Source organism: Chanodichthys erythropterus, chromosome 11 (genome assembly GCF_024489055.1).
Source record: "Chanodichthys erythropterus isolate Z2021 chromosome 11, ASM2448905v1, whole genome shotgun sequence".
NCBI classification, from domain to species: Eukaryota; Metazoa; Chordata; class Actinopteri; order Cypriniformes; family Xenocyprididae; genus Chanodichthys; species Chanodichthys erythropterus.
The window spans coordinates 37429846-37446995 of record NC_090231.1 but is presented as its reverse complement, the minus strand read 5'-3'; the positions used below and the strand labels follow the sequence as shown (position 1 = coordinate 37446995).

General features: G+C 37.0%; 1 protein-coding gene across 1 annotated transcript in view; it reads right to left on the bottom strand.

The window, feature by feature from the left end:
• The window catches only part of kirrel1a (kirre like nephrin family adhesion molecule 1a), a 45888-nt gene that overhangs the window by 11320 nt on the left and 17418 nt on the right, over nucleotides 1-17150 (bottom strand). The window contains exons 2-9 of the mRNA XM_067400922.1: nucleotides 13483-13632; nucleotides 10042-10191; nucleotides 9700-9857; nucleotides 8949-9099; nucleotides 7466-7571; nucleotides 7070-7218; nucleotides 6608-6735; nucleotides 6112-6238 (exon numbers count right to left, since the gene is read on the bottom strand). Of these exons, the coding sequence (XP_067257023.1) occupies nucleotides 6112-6238; nucleotides 6608-6735; nucleotides 7070-7218; nucleotides 7466-7571; nucleotides 8949-9099; nucleotides 9700-9857; nucleotides 10042-10191; nucleotides 13483-13632 (1119 nt within the window). The remainder of the gene's footprint in view (nucleotides 1-6111; nucleotides 6239-6607; nucleotides 6736-7069; nucleotides 7219-7465; nucleotides 7572-8948; nucleotides 9100-9699; nucleotides 9858-10041; nucleotides 10192-13482; nucleotides 13633-17150) is intronic.

Genomic DNA, 17150 nt, shown 5'->3' with positions numbered 1-17150 from the left:
TGGATGTTCACAGCCGAATCATCAGACTAGGTAAGCAAGCAAGAACAATAGCGAAAAATGGCAGATGGAGCAATAATAACTGACATGATCCATGATATCATGATATTTTTAGTGATATTTGTAAATTGTCTTTCTAAATGTTTCGTTAGCATGTTGCTAATGTAGGCTACTGTTGGTTAAAGTTACCATCGTTTCTTACTGTATTCATGGAGACAAGAGCCGTTGCTATTTTCATTTTGCAGTCTGTATAATGCATAAACAAATCTCTCCAACAGTGTGTAATGTTAGCTTTAGCCATGAAGCACAGCCTCAAACTCATTCAGAATCAAATATAAACACCCAAATAAATACTATCTCACATGACCCGAAGCATGCATGCAGCATACATGACGAACATCTTGTAAAGATCCATTTGAGGGTTATATTAGCTGTGTGAACTTTTTAAATGCACTGTATTATAGAGTCATGAGTAGTGTTAATTTCGTCACCTATTTTTAATTTAGTCTTAGTCTTGTGCCAAATGTCCTTGTTAGTTTTAGTCATATTTAGTCATTTACATATCTTTTTTTGTTAGTCAAGTTTTAGTCGACTAAAGGTCTCGTCATTTTAGTCTAGTTTTAGTCAAAAGAAAACTCAAGGTATCTTAGTCAAGTTTTAGTTGACTAAAAGTCTTTTAATTTTAGTCTAGTTTTAGTCAAAAAATTGTAGTCTTTTTTAAAAAATAACACATTATTACTGAGATCATTACTGATAAACATTTCAGTAAATAAGTGTTTCACATATCTCAAACATTGGTTAAATGTCATAATTACCTGACAAAATACACTTGTTGAAAGATTTTTGTTGAATGCAAATGTTAAACGTGTCTGGTTTTCAATTTCTGATTTAGGAGACACATTCACAAATGATTAACCTGTTCTGAAGACTATTTTATTTTAACCAACACAATTCAAAAGCTAGTATGTCGTCGTCGCTCGTCACTCGTGTTCGCTTTGGGTGTTGTGTGTTCAGCAGTTTCGTGTTGCAGCCACAGGCGTATAAAACCTGTAAAGCCTCGTTTACAGTGCACGCTTGTGCGGCTCGTTACGGCTGCGACGCAGCTACCGGAGCTGATACACGGTCATATGGCGTTCGGACGAGCTCATTAATATGACGTTGCAACATGCACTCGTCTCACTGAACGTCACGTCTGCGTCTGCCGAACGTGACGTCTGCGTCTGCCGAACGTGACGTCTGCGTCTGCCACATTACAGTTCGACTGCCTGGACGTGACGTCTACGTGACGTCTGCTTTGCTGCAAGGGTTTCCAGCACATTCCATACACTAATTATTTTATAATTTATTTATTTATTTATTTTTCTGTGATACTAATTAATCATTCATAAATACATAAGATCGCTGTGGAAATACAAGCCGGAAGTCAAAAGACAAACGAGCGCAGCGCTGAAAAGGGGCGGGGCTACATAAGGTCTATTCAATGTCAAAATGAAAGGAGGATTTAAAAAGTTATCACCGAAGAGCTTGCTAAATGGTAATTTTACAGTGACTAAAGCATTATAAGAGTAACTAAAGCAATCTAGTTTAATTAGAACAGAATAGATGTCTTTTTTGTACTTGTATTAACTCCTGCTCGTTGTTGTTTTTCCCTCATTGTTGCTGTTATTGTTGTGAGTATAATTATTATGTTGATTATTTGTATTAGTTATATTGGATGTGCCTTATGTTCCTTGTCTTGTTGCGTACAATTTCCAATAAAAAAGTATCCTATTTTAATTTGGACATTTTCCTCCTCTTCCCCCTGTGTGTTTTTTTTAAAAGTTGCATTCTGTGTGCATATCGCCACCTAATGTGTTGTTATCACAGAAAAACATGCATGCATTTTCTTTTTTTTTAAATTCTTCTTTTTTGGCTTTAACACTAGAACCGCCAGAGGTCGCTGTATTCCTAAAACTGCCAGCGGGTAAATTTTACATTACAACTGTATTTATATGGACAAAGAACATATTATTTCACTGTATTATGCCACTGTCTTCACAAAGAAGTTTATTTATGGTATAAATGCTTGGAAATAATATTTAACGTTTTCAAGTCCATTCATTATTTTTAGCATGCAAGCCACCCATGCAGCTTTGTTACTACAAAGTGCCTACTTTCAATTTGATGATAAAATATATAGGCCTAGAATAAAAGTGTTTTTACGCTCTTTAATTTGAGACAATTCGCCAGGATGAATCAATGACGTTTTCTTCTAATACTTGCAGCAAAAAATAAACATGAATATCTGAATGCATGTTTAAAATATCAGAACAATTTAATACGAACCACTGTCTCATGCAATTGAATTGATCAGTCAGTTTCAAAAAACGTGGCACTAATGCTGCTGTGTGATATTTGTACTGAATGAAAACAAGGGGATATTTGAATTATTTGTTAATAAACTAGTGTTTTCTGATTGTCACAAAGATGAATGTGACGATCTTGACTCATCTCCTCAACTGGACGTCCTTTAGATAAAAATGCTTCTTTACGGATTACATAGGCTAGGCTAATAAGAGTTTGTTTTCGAGTAGTAATTTAGAGCATTTATTTTTATCATCTATGAGGCAACTATTCGCTTAGTCTCGGTTCATTTTTGTGAAGACTTCCTTCTTAAGCCAGAGACGCGAAATGCGCATTCTGTTTGTTTGTTTTTTATATTTATTTATTTATTTATTTTAATCAGTAGTGCACATTTATCTAGGGTAATTTTTTTTTTAATTAGTATGGTAAAATGCATGACATGTTTTTTTTTTTCTTTTTTCTTTTTTCTCATCCATAAATATTATTTTATGCAAGTCGTGTTGATTTGTGAAGAAGGCTAAATTGATCAAACATATGCTCATTGCGCTTCCTGCGGCTGGCCGCTCGGTTGTTCCTTAAAAAAAAAAACTTGATTTTAACAAACATAGAATGTTCCCAAAATATTTCTAAATTAACTAAAGAAACGAAAAGAAATTGACCACCTTGCCATTAAAAACAAAAGTGAAATATTGTAATGGCTGCACATCAGCTGTGTTTGGGAAAGAGAGAGAGAGAAAGACAGACTCAGCTAAAATATAGTCTGATTATGGTTATGGCTAAAAATCCCAGAAAATATCGAGATATCATTTTTGTCTCTATCGCACACCTTTATATAGCCTATTCAATTAATCTTTTCTTGTTTGGTACACAATCCACTGATCATAAAGCTTAAAAAAACTTATCTTTTCTCAACGATATCTGGTTGTCCTGCATCTTCAATAAACAAGTTAAAGTTAGTCCATAATGCAGCTGCTAGAATTCTTTCCAGTAGTTTTTACTTCTATTCATGACTTCTTTGTTAACTTATCTGTTTTCTTTTCTTCTTGTGGCTACTGAAACTATTTATTTATTTACATACTTGTATGAGCACCCAATCATTTATTTCTGTTGTCGGATAAAATGAATTAAACATGGGCCAACGACGCCATCTATTGGTGAGCGAGTGCCAGCGTCGTTGTTTAGCTCTATTTTCATTTCACGCAACGATAAGGATCGAGGACACGACAAATAAATAAATAAACAAACAAATAAAATTGGTGAATCATTTATATAAGGTTTTATTTATTTATATATTGAAGAGGCGGGGTCTGGTTTATAGTGTTATTATAATATTGTTACAATTTAAAATAATGGTTTTCTATTTTAATATACTTTATATTTATTTCTGAGATGCAAAGCTGAGTTCTCAGCATCATACTCCAGTCGTCTTTGACGCATGATCCTTCAATGTCAACGTCGGAAAAAATCGTGCTGCTTAATATTTTTCTGTGATATTTTTACAGGATTGATTGATGAATACTGGCAGATTATTATTCAAAATATAGAAATCTTATCAATTTAACATTATTGCTGAATAAAAGCTAACATTTTCTTTTTAAAAAAGAAAGGAAAACATGATAAAATAATATTAGAATCCTAATTTATATTTTAAATGTAAAATATAAGAAGAGAGGTGCTTGAAAAACTGAACATTAATCAGGCATAATGCATTTTTCCATGTATTTTATTATTATTTACAGCAACAGTCTCAGATCTAGCAGCTGATTGCGATCGATGGGTTGGCCATCAAGCATGTAGGCTATATTAAAAATGTAAAAAGATAAAAAAAAACAATAACCCCCAAATGTAAAAAATTTCAAAAACGGATTTCATTAAACTAAACGACATGAGTATACCTAAGAGCAACACAAACTTCGCTTTTAGGCTTTATACTTTTTATGTTATCTTTATACTTTTACAATTTAAAAAAGTAAAAAAAAAAAAAAAAGTCTAAATTGTTATATATTAATATATGTATATTTAATATGCACGTAATTAATGTATATTGAGTTTGCCGGGGAAAAGTTGCACTAAAAACTGACAAAAAAAAATTAAAAAAAGTCAGACGCAGACGTCACGTTACAATTCAGACTGAGATGTCACGTCCATTGAGAGCAGTGAATGAAGTGCAGGTAAATACTGCATTGGCTCACACACTGCACTGAGCCGTGTGAGGACCGTGTTCTGATACGTGTTAGCGAAAAAATAAATAAATAACTTCACTGCTACACGTGAATCACGCGTGAACGTCTGACTCGACACTTCACTGCCACACGTGATTTACGTGACGTCTGCGTGACGTCTACGCCTCGTCTGCGTCTTAAAATGAATGGATTTAATAGCAAAAAATTAAGACGTCAGTGAGACGTTCAGTGAGACGAGTGCAAGTTGCAACGTCATATTTTTGACCTCGTACGAACGCCATACGGTCACTCTAGTCAATGCTTGTGTTTACACCAGCCGCGCCGCGGTGCGTTTGAGAAGCGGCTCGACGCGCCGATTCGCTAAAGATAGGCGCCCAAGACGCGCAGCTCAAATACAAAACAAAGTCAAAATAATCACCCTGTAAGAGGTTCGACAAGAGATTCGAAGTTGAGGGAACAACACCTTCCCGGAGCCGTAACGAGCCGCACACGCATGCAGTGTAAACAAGGCTTCAACGAGGCTTAACTTGAGCAACAGCGCGAAGCCGCGAACTCGTTCTGAATATTTTAAAGGCGTAACAGCTGATGAAAAAGCAGAGACGATTGTAGACGAAAGTGAAGAGAGATTTTATCTTAGTTTTTATTTTATACAAAACATTTTCGTCTCGTCTTTTTTCGTCAACAATAATGCATGTTAATTTAGTCTTAGTCAGCGTTTTTGGACAGTGGTGCAGTCTTGTCATCGTCTCGTCTTAGTCATGAAAAAAAAAGGTCGTTGACAAACATATTTCGTCTCGTCTCGTCTGACGAAATTAACAATAGTCACGAGCTCGATGGGCAGGGAGCATGAGATTTAAAGGGCCAGCAGCCTGAATCGGTGCATAGTTAATGATGCCCCAAAATAGGCAGTTAAAAAAATTAATTAAAAAAAATCTATGGGGTATTTTGAGCTGAAAATTCAAAGACACATTCAGGAGACACCTTAGACTTATATTACATCTTGTAAAAAAACATTCAATGGCACCTTTAATATCACACTTTTCAAGAATGACCTGTAATGCAATATCTCTATGCTGGCATCTGCCGTATTTGGCTAGTTTAGATGAATCTCAGCCAAAATACTGTTTAAATGGATGCATGAACTTGACATCAACAACAAATGTTTTAAGCATTTTTAGTATTTTAGCAGATCTATACAGGTGGAGCTGGGGAAGGTGGAGGGTTTCTGAAAGCTACAGCAAATCTGACCAAGTATTTGAAGGTTGAGCAGCAAGCTAATTGGCTGTAGATATAGCAGGAACCAATCAGCTGTGCCCTATAGAGAATGATTGATTGCAAGAAGACTGAGTTAAAGACCTATCAGCCTGTGCCATCTAGACTTTCATGACAGAACTTTGTATTCATTTTGCTATCCTAACTACGTACACCATTTTTTGTATTTTGACCCAACTGTTGTGCAGTGTAATTAAAGCTTGACTCATCATTGAATGCAGAACTCACAATGATCTGACAATTAATTAAAAAATCTTGAAAGCTGCCTGGTTTTATTATTTCTGTAGGTCCAACAAGATAAAAGAGCTGTACTGACCGTTGACGGTGAGTGTGACCTCCGTCTCGCCCACTCCAATCCTAGGCACAATGGCCTTACACACATATTGACCAGCATCATCCTGGCTTACTGACTTCAGATAGAGCTGGTTATTATTACTCAAAACCTGTGTATTAGAGAGATAGAGGGAAGGAAGGAAAGAGATGGAGGGGGGAAAAGGACAAAAAAGCTGTTAAGTAACTTCAACGTACACATTATCTAAAAGGAAACAAATGGAACGAAGGACTGCAGCTTCAACATCAAAACACAGTTGCAAGATAAATATGGAACAGAAGCAGAGCCAGAAAAAGAGGGACACATATGGAGAACACTCACTGAAGAGAGATAAAGTCAGAGGAAAATATCACAGTCAGACAAAAAAGTACACTGTAGAGAAAAAAGGGTAACCTATATCTCAGAAAGAGAGAACAAAGAAGAAACTGCACATGTAACAGAAAAGGGGTTTGACTAAACAGATCTACAGGCAGATGCTCACCATGCTGGAACCCTTTTTTGTCCAGGTTAGTGTGAGAGGAGGATTTCCTGCCCACTTGCAATTTAAAGTGACGTCCGAGTCTACGTCAACCGTTACTGGTTTAGGCTCTACAACCAGGATAGGGCCAACTGCATGAAAAAGGGATTAATAGCAGGTCATTTTTTTGCATTTAATATGATTATTTATATGACATTTGAGATACTTTCTTTAAACAAACAGATAGACAGATAGATAGATAGATAGATAGATAGATAGATAGATAGATAGATAGATAGATAGATAGATAGATAGATAGATAGATAGATAGATAGATAGATAGATAGATAGATAGATAGATAGATAGATAGATAGATAGATAGATAGATAGATAGATAGATAGATAGATAGATAGATAGATAGATAGATAGATTTTCTAGGCTAGGTTGCACACTCTATATGATGAATTTCCAAGCTGATACTCACAGTGGACATCGACGAGTATACTGACGTTTGTGCTGCCCACAGCATTGAATACCTGGCAGGACACAGGCTCGGTGAAGAAAGAGTGATCAGCCTTGGTGACAAAAACACTCTCTCTCGCCCCCTGTATGACCACACCTCCTTTTGCCCACCTAAAAAAGCCAAAAGGGTCGATCAGTGATGCCTAAGCAGATACAGTATATGAAGAAACACACATAAAGCACGTACAGAAAGGAACTCAAGGGTACGACTGCCGTAACAGAAAATAATTGAAGATATATGGGGCTTAATATTACATAAAGGACGTCTTTACCTCCCTGATAAAACAAGTCATTAATTTTTCATCTCACAGAATGTAAAAGGAGCCACTTTGAGCATCACATTTAGTTAGAGACATACTTATAACCCATAATAGGTGGGTTGGCAGTAGCTTGGCAGGTGAAGGTCACTCTTTCTCCTTCCAATACAGAGCGAGGCTCAATGGATAACGTCACCACTGGTGGGTCTGCAGAGAGCATTCAAAATACATAATAAAGCCATATCATTCATTAGACCAAAGGCACGTTGAAGGACTGCCGGTAAGGAGCTAATTATATAGTGTCAGAATGTAGATGAATGTCATAGTTCATCCTCATGGTTCTTGCTATCATCTTAAATGGGTTTTAACCTCTTAGAAGGTTTTAATGTGCTATATTTTGTAAAGCTGCTTTAGAACAGCTTGTACTGTCTTGTGGGTTGAGACGACGGCCAATGAATACAGGACCGACTGGCCAGATGTGGGAGGTCCTTCTCTCTCACATTTCTTTTCCTACACTGTAAAATATGTTTGGTCAGGTAGTCTAAAAAAGTGTTTCAAAAAGTCTTTCATCTAAATGAATTGGTTTTATTCAAGCCAAAAATAATATTTAATATGACTGAATCCACCTGACTAAATTAGGTTACACTAACAAAATCATTTTTAAGGGTTAGATCAAGAAGGAATAGATATTTAAGATAAACAAGGGCACCAGGAATGGATTTATATTGACCCATCACAGCCCACAATGGACAATTCCCTACTATATTGTACTTTCATTAAAGTTCAACAGTTTGGGGTCAATAAGAAGTCTCTTATGCTCACCAAGGCTGCATTTATTTAATCAAAAATACAGTAAAAACAGTAATGTGAAATATTACAACTTAAAATAACTGTTATAATACATTTTAATATTTTAAAATGTAATTTATTCCTGTGATGGTAAAGGCTCAATTTTCAGCATCATTACTCCAGTCTTAAGTGTCACATGATCCTTCAGAAATCATTCTCATATGCTGATTTGCTGCTCAAGAAACATTTATTATTATTATCAATGTTGAAAACTGTTGTGCTGCTTAATATTTTTGTGGAAACCATGATACAATTTTTTTCAGGATTCTTAATTGGAAGAATAGAAAGTTCAAAATAACAGCATTATTTTACTGTCACTTTTAATCAATTTAATGCATCCTTGCTGAATAAAATCTTATTGACCCCAAAGTTTTGAACGGCAGTGTATGCATGATACGAACTATTGCCTGATGTATTATTTACTTCATTTATATAGATTTTCAATGTATTTTTGTCCACCTTATTTTTAATGTAAGAGCGGGTGCAGCCATTTGTAAATTGAATGTGTCTGACTTCTGCTTCCAGTTAGTTTTAGCTATACAAAACAACTCATTATGCTGCTTATTTTATATATATATATATATATATATATATATATATATAGTTTACTTAAGTGTTGCAAAATAAGGTGGAAATGTCTGAAATAGCTATTTTAACATTGCACAACAGAAAATAATTTAATAAAATAACTTTCTTCATATATTTTACTAAAGCTGGAAAGGGTTCTAGACTCACGGTGTACGTTGAGGGTGATAGTGGCCCGTTTGCCCATCGGCACGGCCAGGTTAGTAGCCACACAGGTGAAGTTCTTCCCGGTGTCTGTATCTACTGGTAGAACAGGCAGGTAGCTGCGTGTGGTCACACGTTTCCTATCTAGAAGCACCTCCTGCACAACAAAATGATACTGTTGATACCAAGTGTGCCACACAAGTCCTGAAAAGTGAAGCCAAACCATTTCGATCGCCCCCTGGTGGCTTGCTGCAGTATAGGTCTTAAACCCTTAAACCCACCCTCTGCATGTAATCAAATGGGACGTGAGCAAACTAAAAAAATCCAATAACACTTCACATAATTTTTTCCCAAAGATGGTTTCTGTCATTTTATGTAGTTCTTATCATTCCAACGTATGTTCAAGTGTTCCAAGTGTTCGTTTTCCAATAAGTTTGGTTTTAGTTAGTTAGTTGATATTATAAAAATGGGGTGTACCATCATGATTGACAGCCGTGTTTGCGATTGAGTCTGAGGGAATGGGAGTGTGGACGGGACCTTGATACCGCGGCTCTACTCAGGCTTCCAATGATGTAATCGCAATGGCCGTTACTGGGATATTCTGGCTTATTTTTTATTCAGTGAAGGAAGTGGAGACGCGCTGTCCATCTTTTTTGTTTTTTACAGTCTATGGTTGATACCTTCATTCTTGAGCAACATAAGCTATTATATTGGCTTTACTCAGATGAGTCAAATGTTTGGCATGTGTGTGTCTCACCGTGGTGCTGACAGCCCCTTCTATCGGCAGACCGTCTTTCTGCCACTCTATGACGGAGGCAGGTTTGGCTCCACGGGACACGCAGCTCATGTTGTAGGGAACCCCTGCTGTGAGGAGGATCTCCGGGGACCCCTCAATCACCGGGTCATCGGGAGGAACTACAGACATAAACACATACGGAGTTCAATTATTAATGGAAGCAACTCATAAATCTAATAATTTCATAACACATTAACCCCTTCACTCATCATATTCTGGATAACAGGCAGAACTATCATATCTAACATTTTAAACAATAAGCTTTAGAATGCATTGACCATTCAGATTCTTTTCAAGACTCACTGAGGACGGTGAGTTTGGCCCGTCGGGAGCGCAGAGCAGCCTCCGTTGCCTGGCACTCATAGAGAGAGTCATCTGAGAGTTCAGCAGCCGAGATCTCCAGATTATACTGCCCAACATCCACCAGCCTTAGCACACGATACCGGGGCCAGGCTGCAAAAGATCAAAATTTGTCAGGTTTTGGAGGTAGACAGTCTTCATTTGAACACAAAAACACACTGACTGAGCTATTTTGCATTTTCTGAAGTAAAAGTGAGTGGTCTGATCAGTGATTTACGTAAACTGTTGTGCTGCTTAATATTTTTGTGGAAACCATGATACAATTTTTTTCAGGATTCTTAATAGGAAGAATAGAAAGTTCAAAATAACAGCATTATTTTACTGTCACTTTTAATCAATTTAATGCATCCTTGCTGAATAAAATCTTATTGACCCCAAAGTTTTGAACGGCAGTGTATGCATGATACGAACTATTGCCTGATGTATTATTTACTACATTTATATAGATTTTCAATGTATTTTTGTCCACCTTATTTTTAATGTAAGAGCAGGTGCAGCCATTTGTAAATTGAATGTGTCTGACTGTGGTCTGATCAGTGATTTACGTAATCAGATTACTTTTTCAAGTAACTAGTAAAGTAACGCATTACTTTTTCAATTTACAACAAAATATCTGAGTTACTTTTTATACAAGTTACTTTTTCCTATTTATTGATGGACAGCTCTCCTGTCCCCATGTTGAGAGAAATAAAGTGCAGAGGTGTTGTGTGCGCTTTGTAATCATGATGCTTATTGTAGTTCTAGACTAAATGTGAACATGCATTTACTCATCTCACTAGCACAAAAACATTCAGTATTTCTCAAATTCCTCAATAAAAACAGTGAAATGCAATCTCAGAATTTTATGCAAACCTGTAATAATTGTATTTAATCTCACTTCATTAACCAGTGTCTTTATGGAAGATGTGAGCGCAGTGGTCATAGATGCTTGACTAGTGCACTTTTACATAAAAAACAAAAAAAAAGCTTGTGTGAATGGTTTCTAAGTGTGTTGCTATCTTTGTTTCTAATGTGCACTTGTTAGGTTGTTTTGGATGGTTGTCTACTGGCTCAAGTGCAAATAAAATCCACCCTTAAATCTGATATTCTTGTTCTGAGATATCTATGGAATTTTTTCCTCCATTTCGCTTAGAAAAGAAACAGCACATGATTCCACATGATTTGCGTTCTCATTCATTTCTGTACCAAAACTGGTTTTAATACTTAGGGTTAGAGGTTTGTTCAAATCTCAGATCTCTAAGCAATAATAAGTGACATTTGCCTACTAACAAGGAAAAAAAATAAAAATAAGCATGCAGTGCAGTGATGTTATCCACCACTGGATGGCAGTAGAGTTTGCATGATATATGCTAGCGCTATGACATGGACATTTCCAGCTTCTGCTGCAAGAGAAATGACAAAAATTCTGCTGTGAATTACATCACGCATCCCCAACCCACTCGGCCCTCTCTCTCTACTGTGGGATTGAGTTATCAGTGTGTGCTGTGCGCCGCTGAGTACGTGCGGATGTATTTCTGCGTGTGCACATTTGTGTATGTGTGTGAGTGTGAGTGCAGGATTTGTTCACATGCTTTTATATGAAAGCCACGGGGACAAACCAGTGAAGCATCACAGTGTAAATACAACTACACTGACTCAAAGTGAGAGAGCAAGCGAGAGAGAGAGCAAGAAAGAGAAATCTCCCTCATGCCTCATGTCTTTTAACAAATCTGGCAAATGCAGCAAATGTAGTTTATCAGGTCCACATTTATCTATTTATAATGGCAGAGGTTAAAAATACCACATCCTGCCCTCACTGTTCTCATGACAGTCCACAAGTGTGAGAAAAGATGAGCTAGTGGAGCAGAAAGCAAAAGAGCAAAGGGGAAGAGAGGAAAAAAAAAGTTAAACAAACCAAGCAAACAGGGAAACAGAAAAAACTGCGAGAAGGATGAGAGATGAAACTGAAAGAGTGTACACAGGGAAAACTAAAAAGTACAGAGAAAGAAATATACACATTCTTACATTTTATGAAGAAAAGCGTTGCCAGTCTATTGCTAAGGTGTCCTGGTTGTTGTTATTTTTTGTGTGTGTGTTTGTATCTGTAAGTGTTTGCTAGGGTGATTGGTTTTTAGGATTGCCCCCTAATAGTCGACTAAACAACTATTTTTATTAGTCGGTTAGTCGCAAACATTGACTCAGAAAACAGTAGTTTATGTAAAGAATAATTGACGCCGAGCCGTTGAATTATTAGAAAATAATGCACACCCGAGGTGGTAATGCGGCCACGACGCGAAGCAGAATCAATGTTCTGGAGTCAATTATACTACGGTTACCACACCTCAAGACACTGTTCAGATGTTGTATTTCAAGACATTTGTCAAGTTTTTGTCCTTTAAACACTTTGTGTGTGGGACTAATTTCTTACGCATCACATCCCAAGCCTCCATTGCTAATTCCAAAACATCATTTCAGAACTTGTAATGGAGGCTTGAGCAGAATAATACAGTTGATACAGTTATTATCGGAGATGAGAGAGAGAGAATAAGCATATGTGAATTAGCCTACGACTGTCTCTACTAATAGCGAAACTATTTCGTTTATCTTCCTCAAGAACCTCACAGTTATTACCTTGCTGGTAGAAATGTAAACTATTTTACTGATCAATTCATCAGAGCAGTGTGGACAATACGTTTCTGTGTGAGTGTGTGTCCGTACTATATAGTATGTGTGTACGTTTGAAAAAGAGAGAGAGAGAGAGAGAGAGAGAGAGAGAGACACAATAAAACGTATTTTGTGGCAAAAACCATGACAATAATTTGTCGTTTTCATCCTATTGTTTACTATATTTATTTGCTTGGTTGGTGTCGTTGTACGTTTAGTTTCTTCTGCAGTTGTAAGTGATATGGAAATGCAATGAGGTCAAGACCTGCCTAGTTTAACTACTTTAGCTGTGCATTTCCCTGAAAATAATTGCACACCTTAGAACGTTGGTCAACCAATCAGATTCAACAGCCCCGTAGTATAATAGTAAATAATTAAAATGTCTCCTTGCTATTTTTTTGGAGACTTTCATAATCACTACTTTTGCGTGGTGCTTTGAGGCAAGCTTTATGTGTGCGCTTAAGCGCGGAATAGGCTATAGGAATAGGCTATATATTACGCCCCCCAACCCCCAGTATATATTTAAGTCATTAAATTAATATAAACGTGCAATTAGTCGACTAATGGCTTAAATAAACGACTACTAGTCGGCTAGAGAAACCTTTAGTCGGGGGCAGCCCTAGTTTCTTTTTCAAGCCAAAATGAAAAAGAAAGAAAGAAAGAAAGAAAGAAAGAAAGAAAGAAAGAAAGAAAGAAAGAAAGAAAGAAAGAAAGAAAGAACAAGCGCTATGTATCACTGACCCCGGAGGTCTTCTCCGATGCCTAAGGCCAGTCCATCCTTGGTCCACTGCACAATGCCTGAATAGTTGAAGACTACGCAGGACAGGACCACCCTCTGGCCCAAAACCACTGACTGGTCTGCAGGCTCCTGAGAGAACCGCGCCGTCCGCACTGAAACACAACAGACACAATTATTATTAAAAATATTAACATATCATGAGTGAGTATAACAATAACAGTACAATTACTGAAAGAACTGAAGCTCTAGTTCAGTTTACTTCATGTGTTTGATGCAGCGAAAGTTAAAATGCAACAATATGTAAAAAAAATATTAGATTATGTTAATAAAACTGGAAGAGATTATAGCACTTGGTAAATATAAAGTTGATCTATAACTGGGTGGTTGCCAGGGAGTTGCTAAACAGTTGTTCCGAGTGGTTTTGGAGGATGTATTAAAGGAAAAGTTCACCAAAAAAAAAAGAAAAAAGAAAATTCTCAATCATATTTTTTGAATATTCAATTGTTTTGCATTGCGATCAGTCATGTGACACGAAAACCAAAAAGTGGCGTTGAACCTGGTGTAACGAATCTTTAGCAATTTTCTAAACTTCTCCTTATATGTTCCTTAGAAGAAAGAAAGTCTGAGGGGTTTGTAATGATATTAGGATAAGTAAATGATGACTATTATATATATTATTTTATTTTTAAATGATTTTTTATTAAAAAAACAGACATTAAGAAAAGTTAATATGTGACTGACTAAACGTAAGCAACAATCGTAAGAGTCAGTGACTGAAGTGCAGCATTACGCCTATATCTACTGAGCAGCTTCACTCTTACAATCAATCTTCTGAGTAAGTCAATGTGGTTTTTTGGAAGAAGGAACGTGTCCCTTGATACCAAATTCCAGACACATTTCTTCACCCGCAAAACATGGTATCCACCAGAGTCGCTCTCTTTCTCTGACACACAGGAGGATATTTGATACTCCAGACAAGCCCGAGTCTCCAGCTTGAAGAACTGACTTACAATGAAAGCTTTCATTCAGAGCCTGAGTTGTGGATCTTTAATTGGACAGAAATCAAGAATGCTGTAAATTAAGTAAGGGCAACTCATATTTTCCCCGCATTCTTCTTTTCTTCACTCAGTGCTTCTCTTTCTTTCTTTCTTTCTTTCTTTCTTTCTTTCTTTCTTTCTTTCTTTCTTTCTTTCTTTCTTTCTTTCTTTCTTTCTTTCTTTCTTTCCTTTTTCCAAGTTTACCAGGAGGCAGTTTGCAACCTTCCTTGTTTTTTTTTGTTCTTCCTTTCAAAAATGAAAGTCCTGTCATCGTTTTATCCACCCTCACAATGTCGCAAACCCGTATGACATTCTTTCTTCTGTAGAATACAAAAAGAGAAATTGTGAAGAGTTTCTCTTTCCCATGTACTACAGTATAAGGAATGAATAAATGATGAAAGAATTTCATTTTTGGGTGAACCATCCTTTCAGTGTAAGTTTTTAGACTGAAAATGACACTAAAGCACCAAAGTTAATCAGAAAAGTATCAGAAAAGTGGTCCATACACCTTTGAACTTTCGAAGCCATATGTGTGAAACAGACCAAAGTTTATGTTGTTACTGATCTTCCTCTCCACTGAATTCTGTGAACTTTAGAACCAGATGAGTCTGATTCATGAACAAATCATTCCGACTGTTTTGAATCAACTGATTCAGGACTCAAAAACTCAGTATTATTAATGAATCACTAGGGGCGGGTCATCAGCATGAGTTGTCAGCAATTCCAATCTCTTTCCTGTTATACACCACCTATGTAACAAATTTGCATAATGCCAGCCTATGGTCTTCATTGGCTACCAGCGAACCACGTCTACTTTGACCCTCAAACACTGTAGTTGTAGCTGAGGCCTGGAAGAGTTTCGTTCGTGTTATTGACATGTCAAGAAGATGCTTAAAACTATTAAAATTGACAAAAAGACAGAAAATTAAAAGTGAAAACAAAAATAAAAGTTAAAAATATTAATAAACACCATAATAGTATTTAAATGATGGCTAAAATAACCCTGCTTCAAACATCATGGGCCCTATTTTAAAGGTCTAAGTGCATGGTCCATAAGTGCACTTAGGGCATGTTCGAATCCACTTTTGCTAGTAAACCTGGCGCATGGTCTAAAAGGGTTGTCCTGGTCACGGGTGTGTTTTGAGCGTAACATGCAATAAAAAAATCAGACTCTCATTCTCTTTAAAAACAAGTTGCACTCACGACATTACAGATTCACTATTTACATGGCGGATTTTGCAAGCGGAAAAACTGAACGCTTCCCCAGCGTGATGTTAAAGCACACGAGCAGACCACACAATAATAATCTTTTACATTGTAATTCTTTTATTTTTAATATTTGGCATGTTTATGTGCTGCTGCGCGTCCCTGTGTGTGTAATAAGCAGAGTTTATGCGCGTTAGGCATTAGGCGCATATTACTAAAGTGCTTTTTAAATAACATAAAATATTGCGGCATTGACTTTAGACCAGGTTTCAGTTGGTCAATGGGGCAGTCGTTTTCAGTTGCCTCAAAATAGCAACGCGCCAACAATGTGCCTGAACACACCTAGTTTTCAGTCCAGCACGCCCATGAGCACACAAATGGGTGCAAATACATTTGCTGTTTAAACAACATGGCGTAGGATGTGAAAATGATAACTGCATCGGGCTGAAACGAGCAAAAAACACGTCGCGCCTGGCCTGGCGCAGCATTGAGCCGGGTGTATGATAGGGCCCCATGTCACATGGACCACTTTTATGATACTTTTATTTCCTTTAGGATGCTTGAAAGCTTCAGACCCCATTCACTAACATTCACTTCATGGAAAAGATCAACCAGCAGAGCCTTCAGAATTTCTCCTTTTGTGTTTCACTAAAGAAAGAAAGTCATACAGGTTTGAAATGACAGAATTTCATTTCCCTTTAACTTCACATTTCTATGGGATTTCCTAGGCATCATCTAGTTTGGGGTACAATTAGCAAGAAAAGCCCCTACTTTTGATCCGTTTTGTCATTTTTGCACAATAACTTGCAGTTTTCTATCCTTCTTGTTTAAATCCATTTTTCTCTCCCCAGCCCTGCCTTCTATTTCTGTGGTCTTCCTCTCTGGTTGGAGGGGGTTTGGAGACACGCTGTCACAATCCATTTATCACATTAAATATCAGCCCTCTAGCCCTCTCTTGTTCTCTCGCTCCCTCTCTCTCGTCTCTCATCCCTCCAGCATTCCTCTGTAGGTCCCCATCTCTCTCAGTTTCTTAACAACTGGCATATGCCCACTCATCCCCCCCTGACCCCATCCCTCTCTCTTTCTCTCCATGTCTGATTCCTCTCCTTCTCGTGCAACATCCATGATCACTTTGGGTGAAATTTAATAAAGTCAACAAGAGGAAGCAATTCTCTAATGACCATGAAAACATCATATTCTGTAGGATAATGCAGTTAATATGTTACTCTGGCATACCAAACCTCTTTTTTTTTCTGCTTGCATGTCATGCACTTTGAATATCATCAAATAAATCTCATACCTAGGGATAGTTGACCAAAAACTGAAAATTTCATAATCTTTTACTCACCCTCATGCCATTCCAAACCTTTTTGACTTTCTGGTTACACTTTATTTTACAGTGCCATAGTTACATTGTAATTACTCAA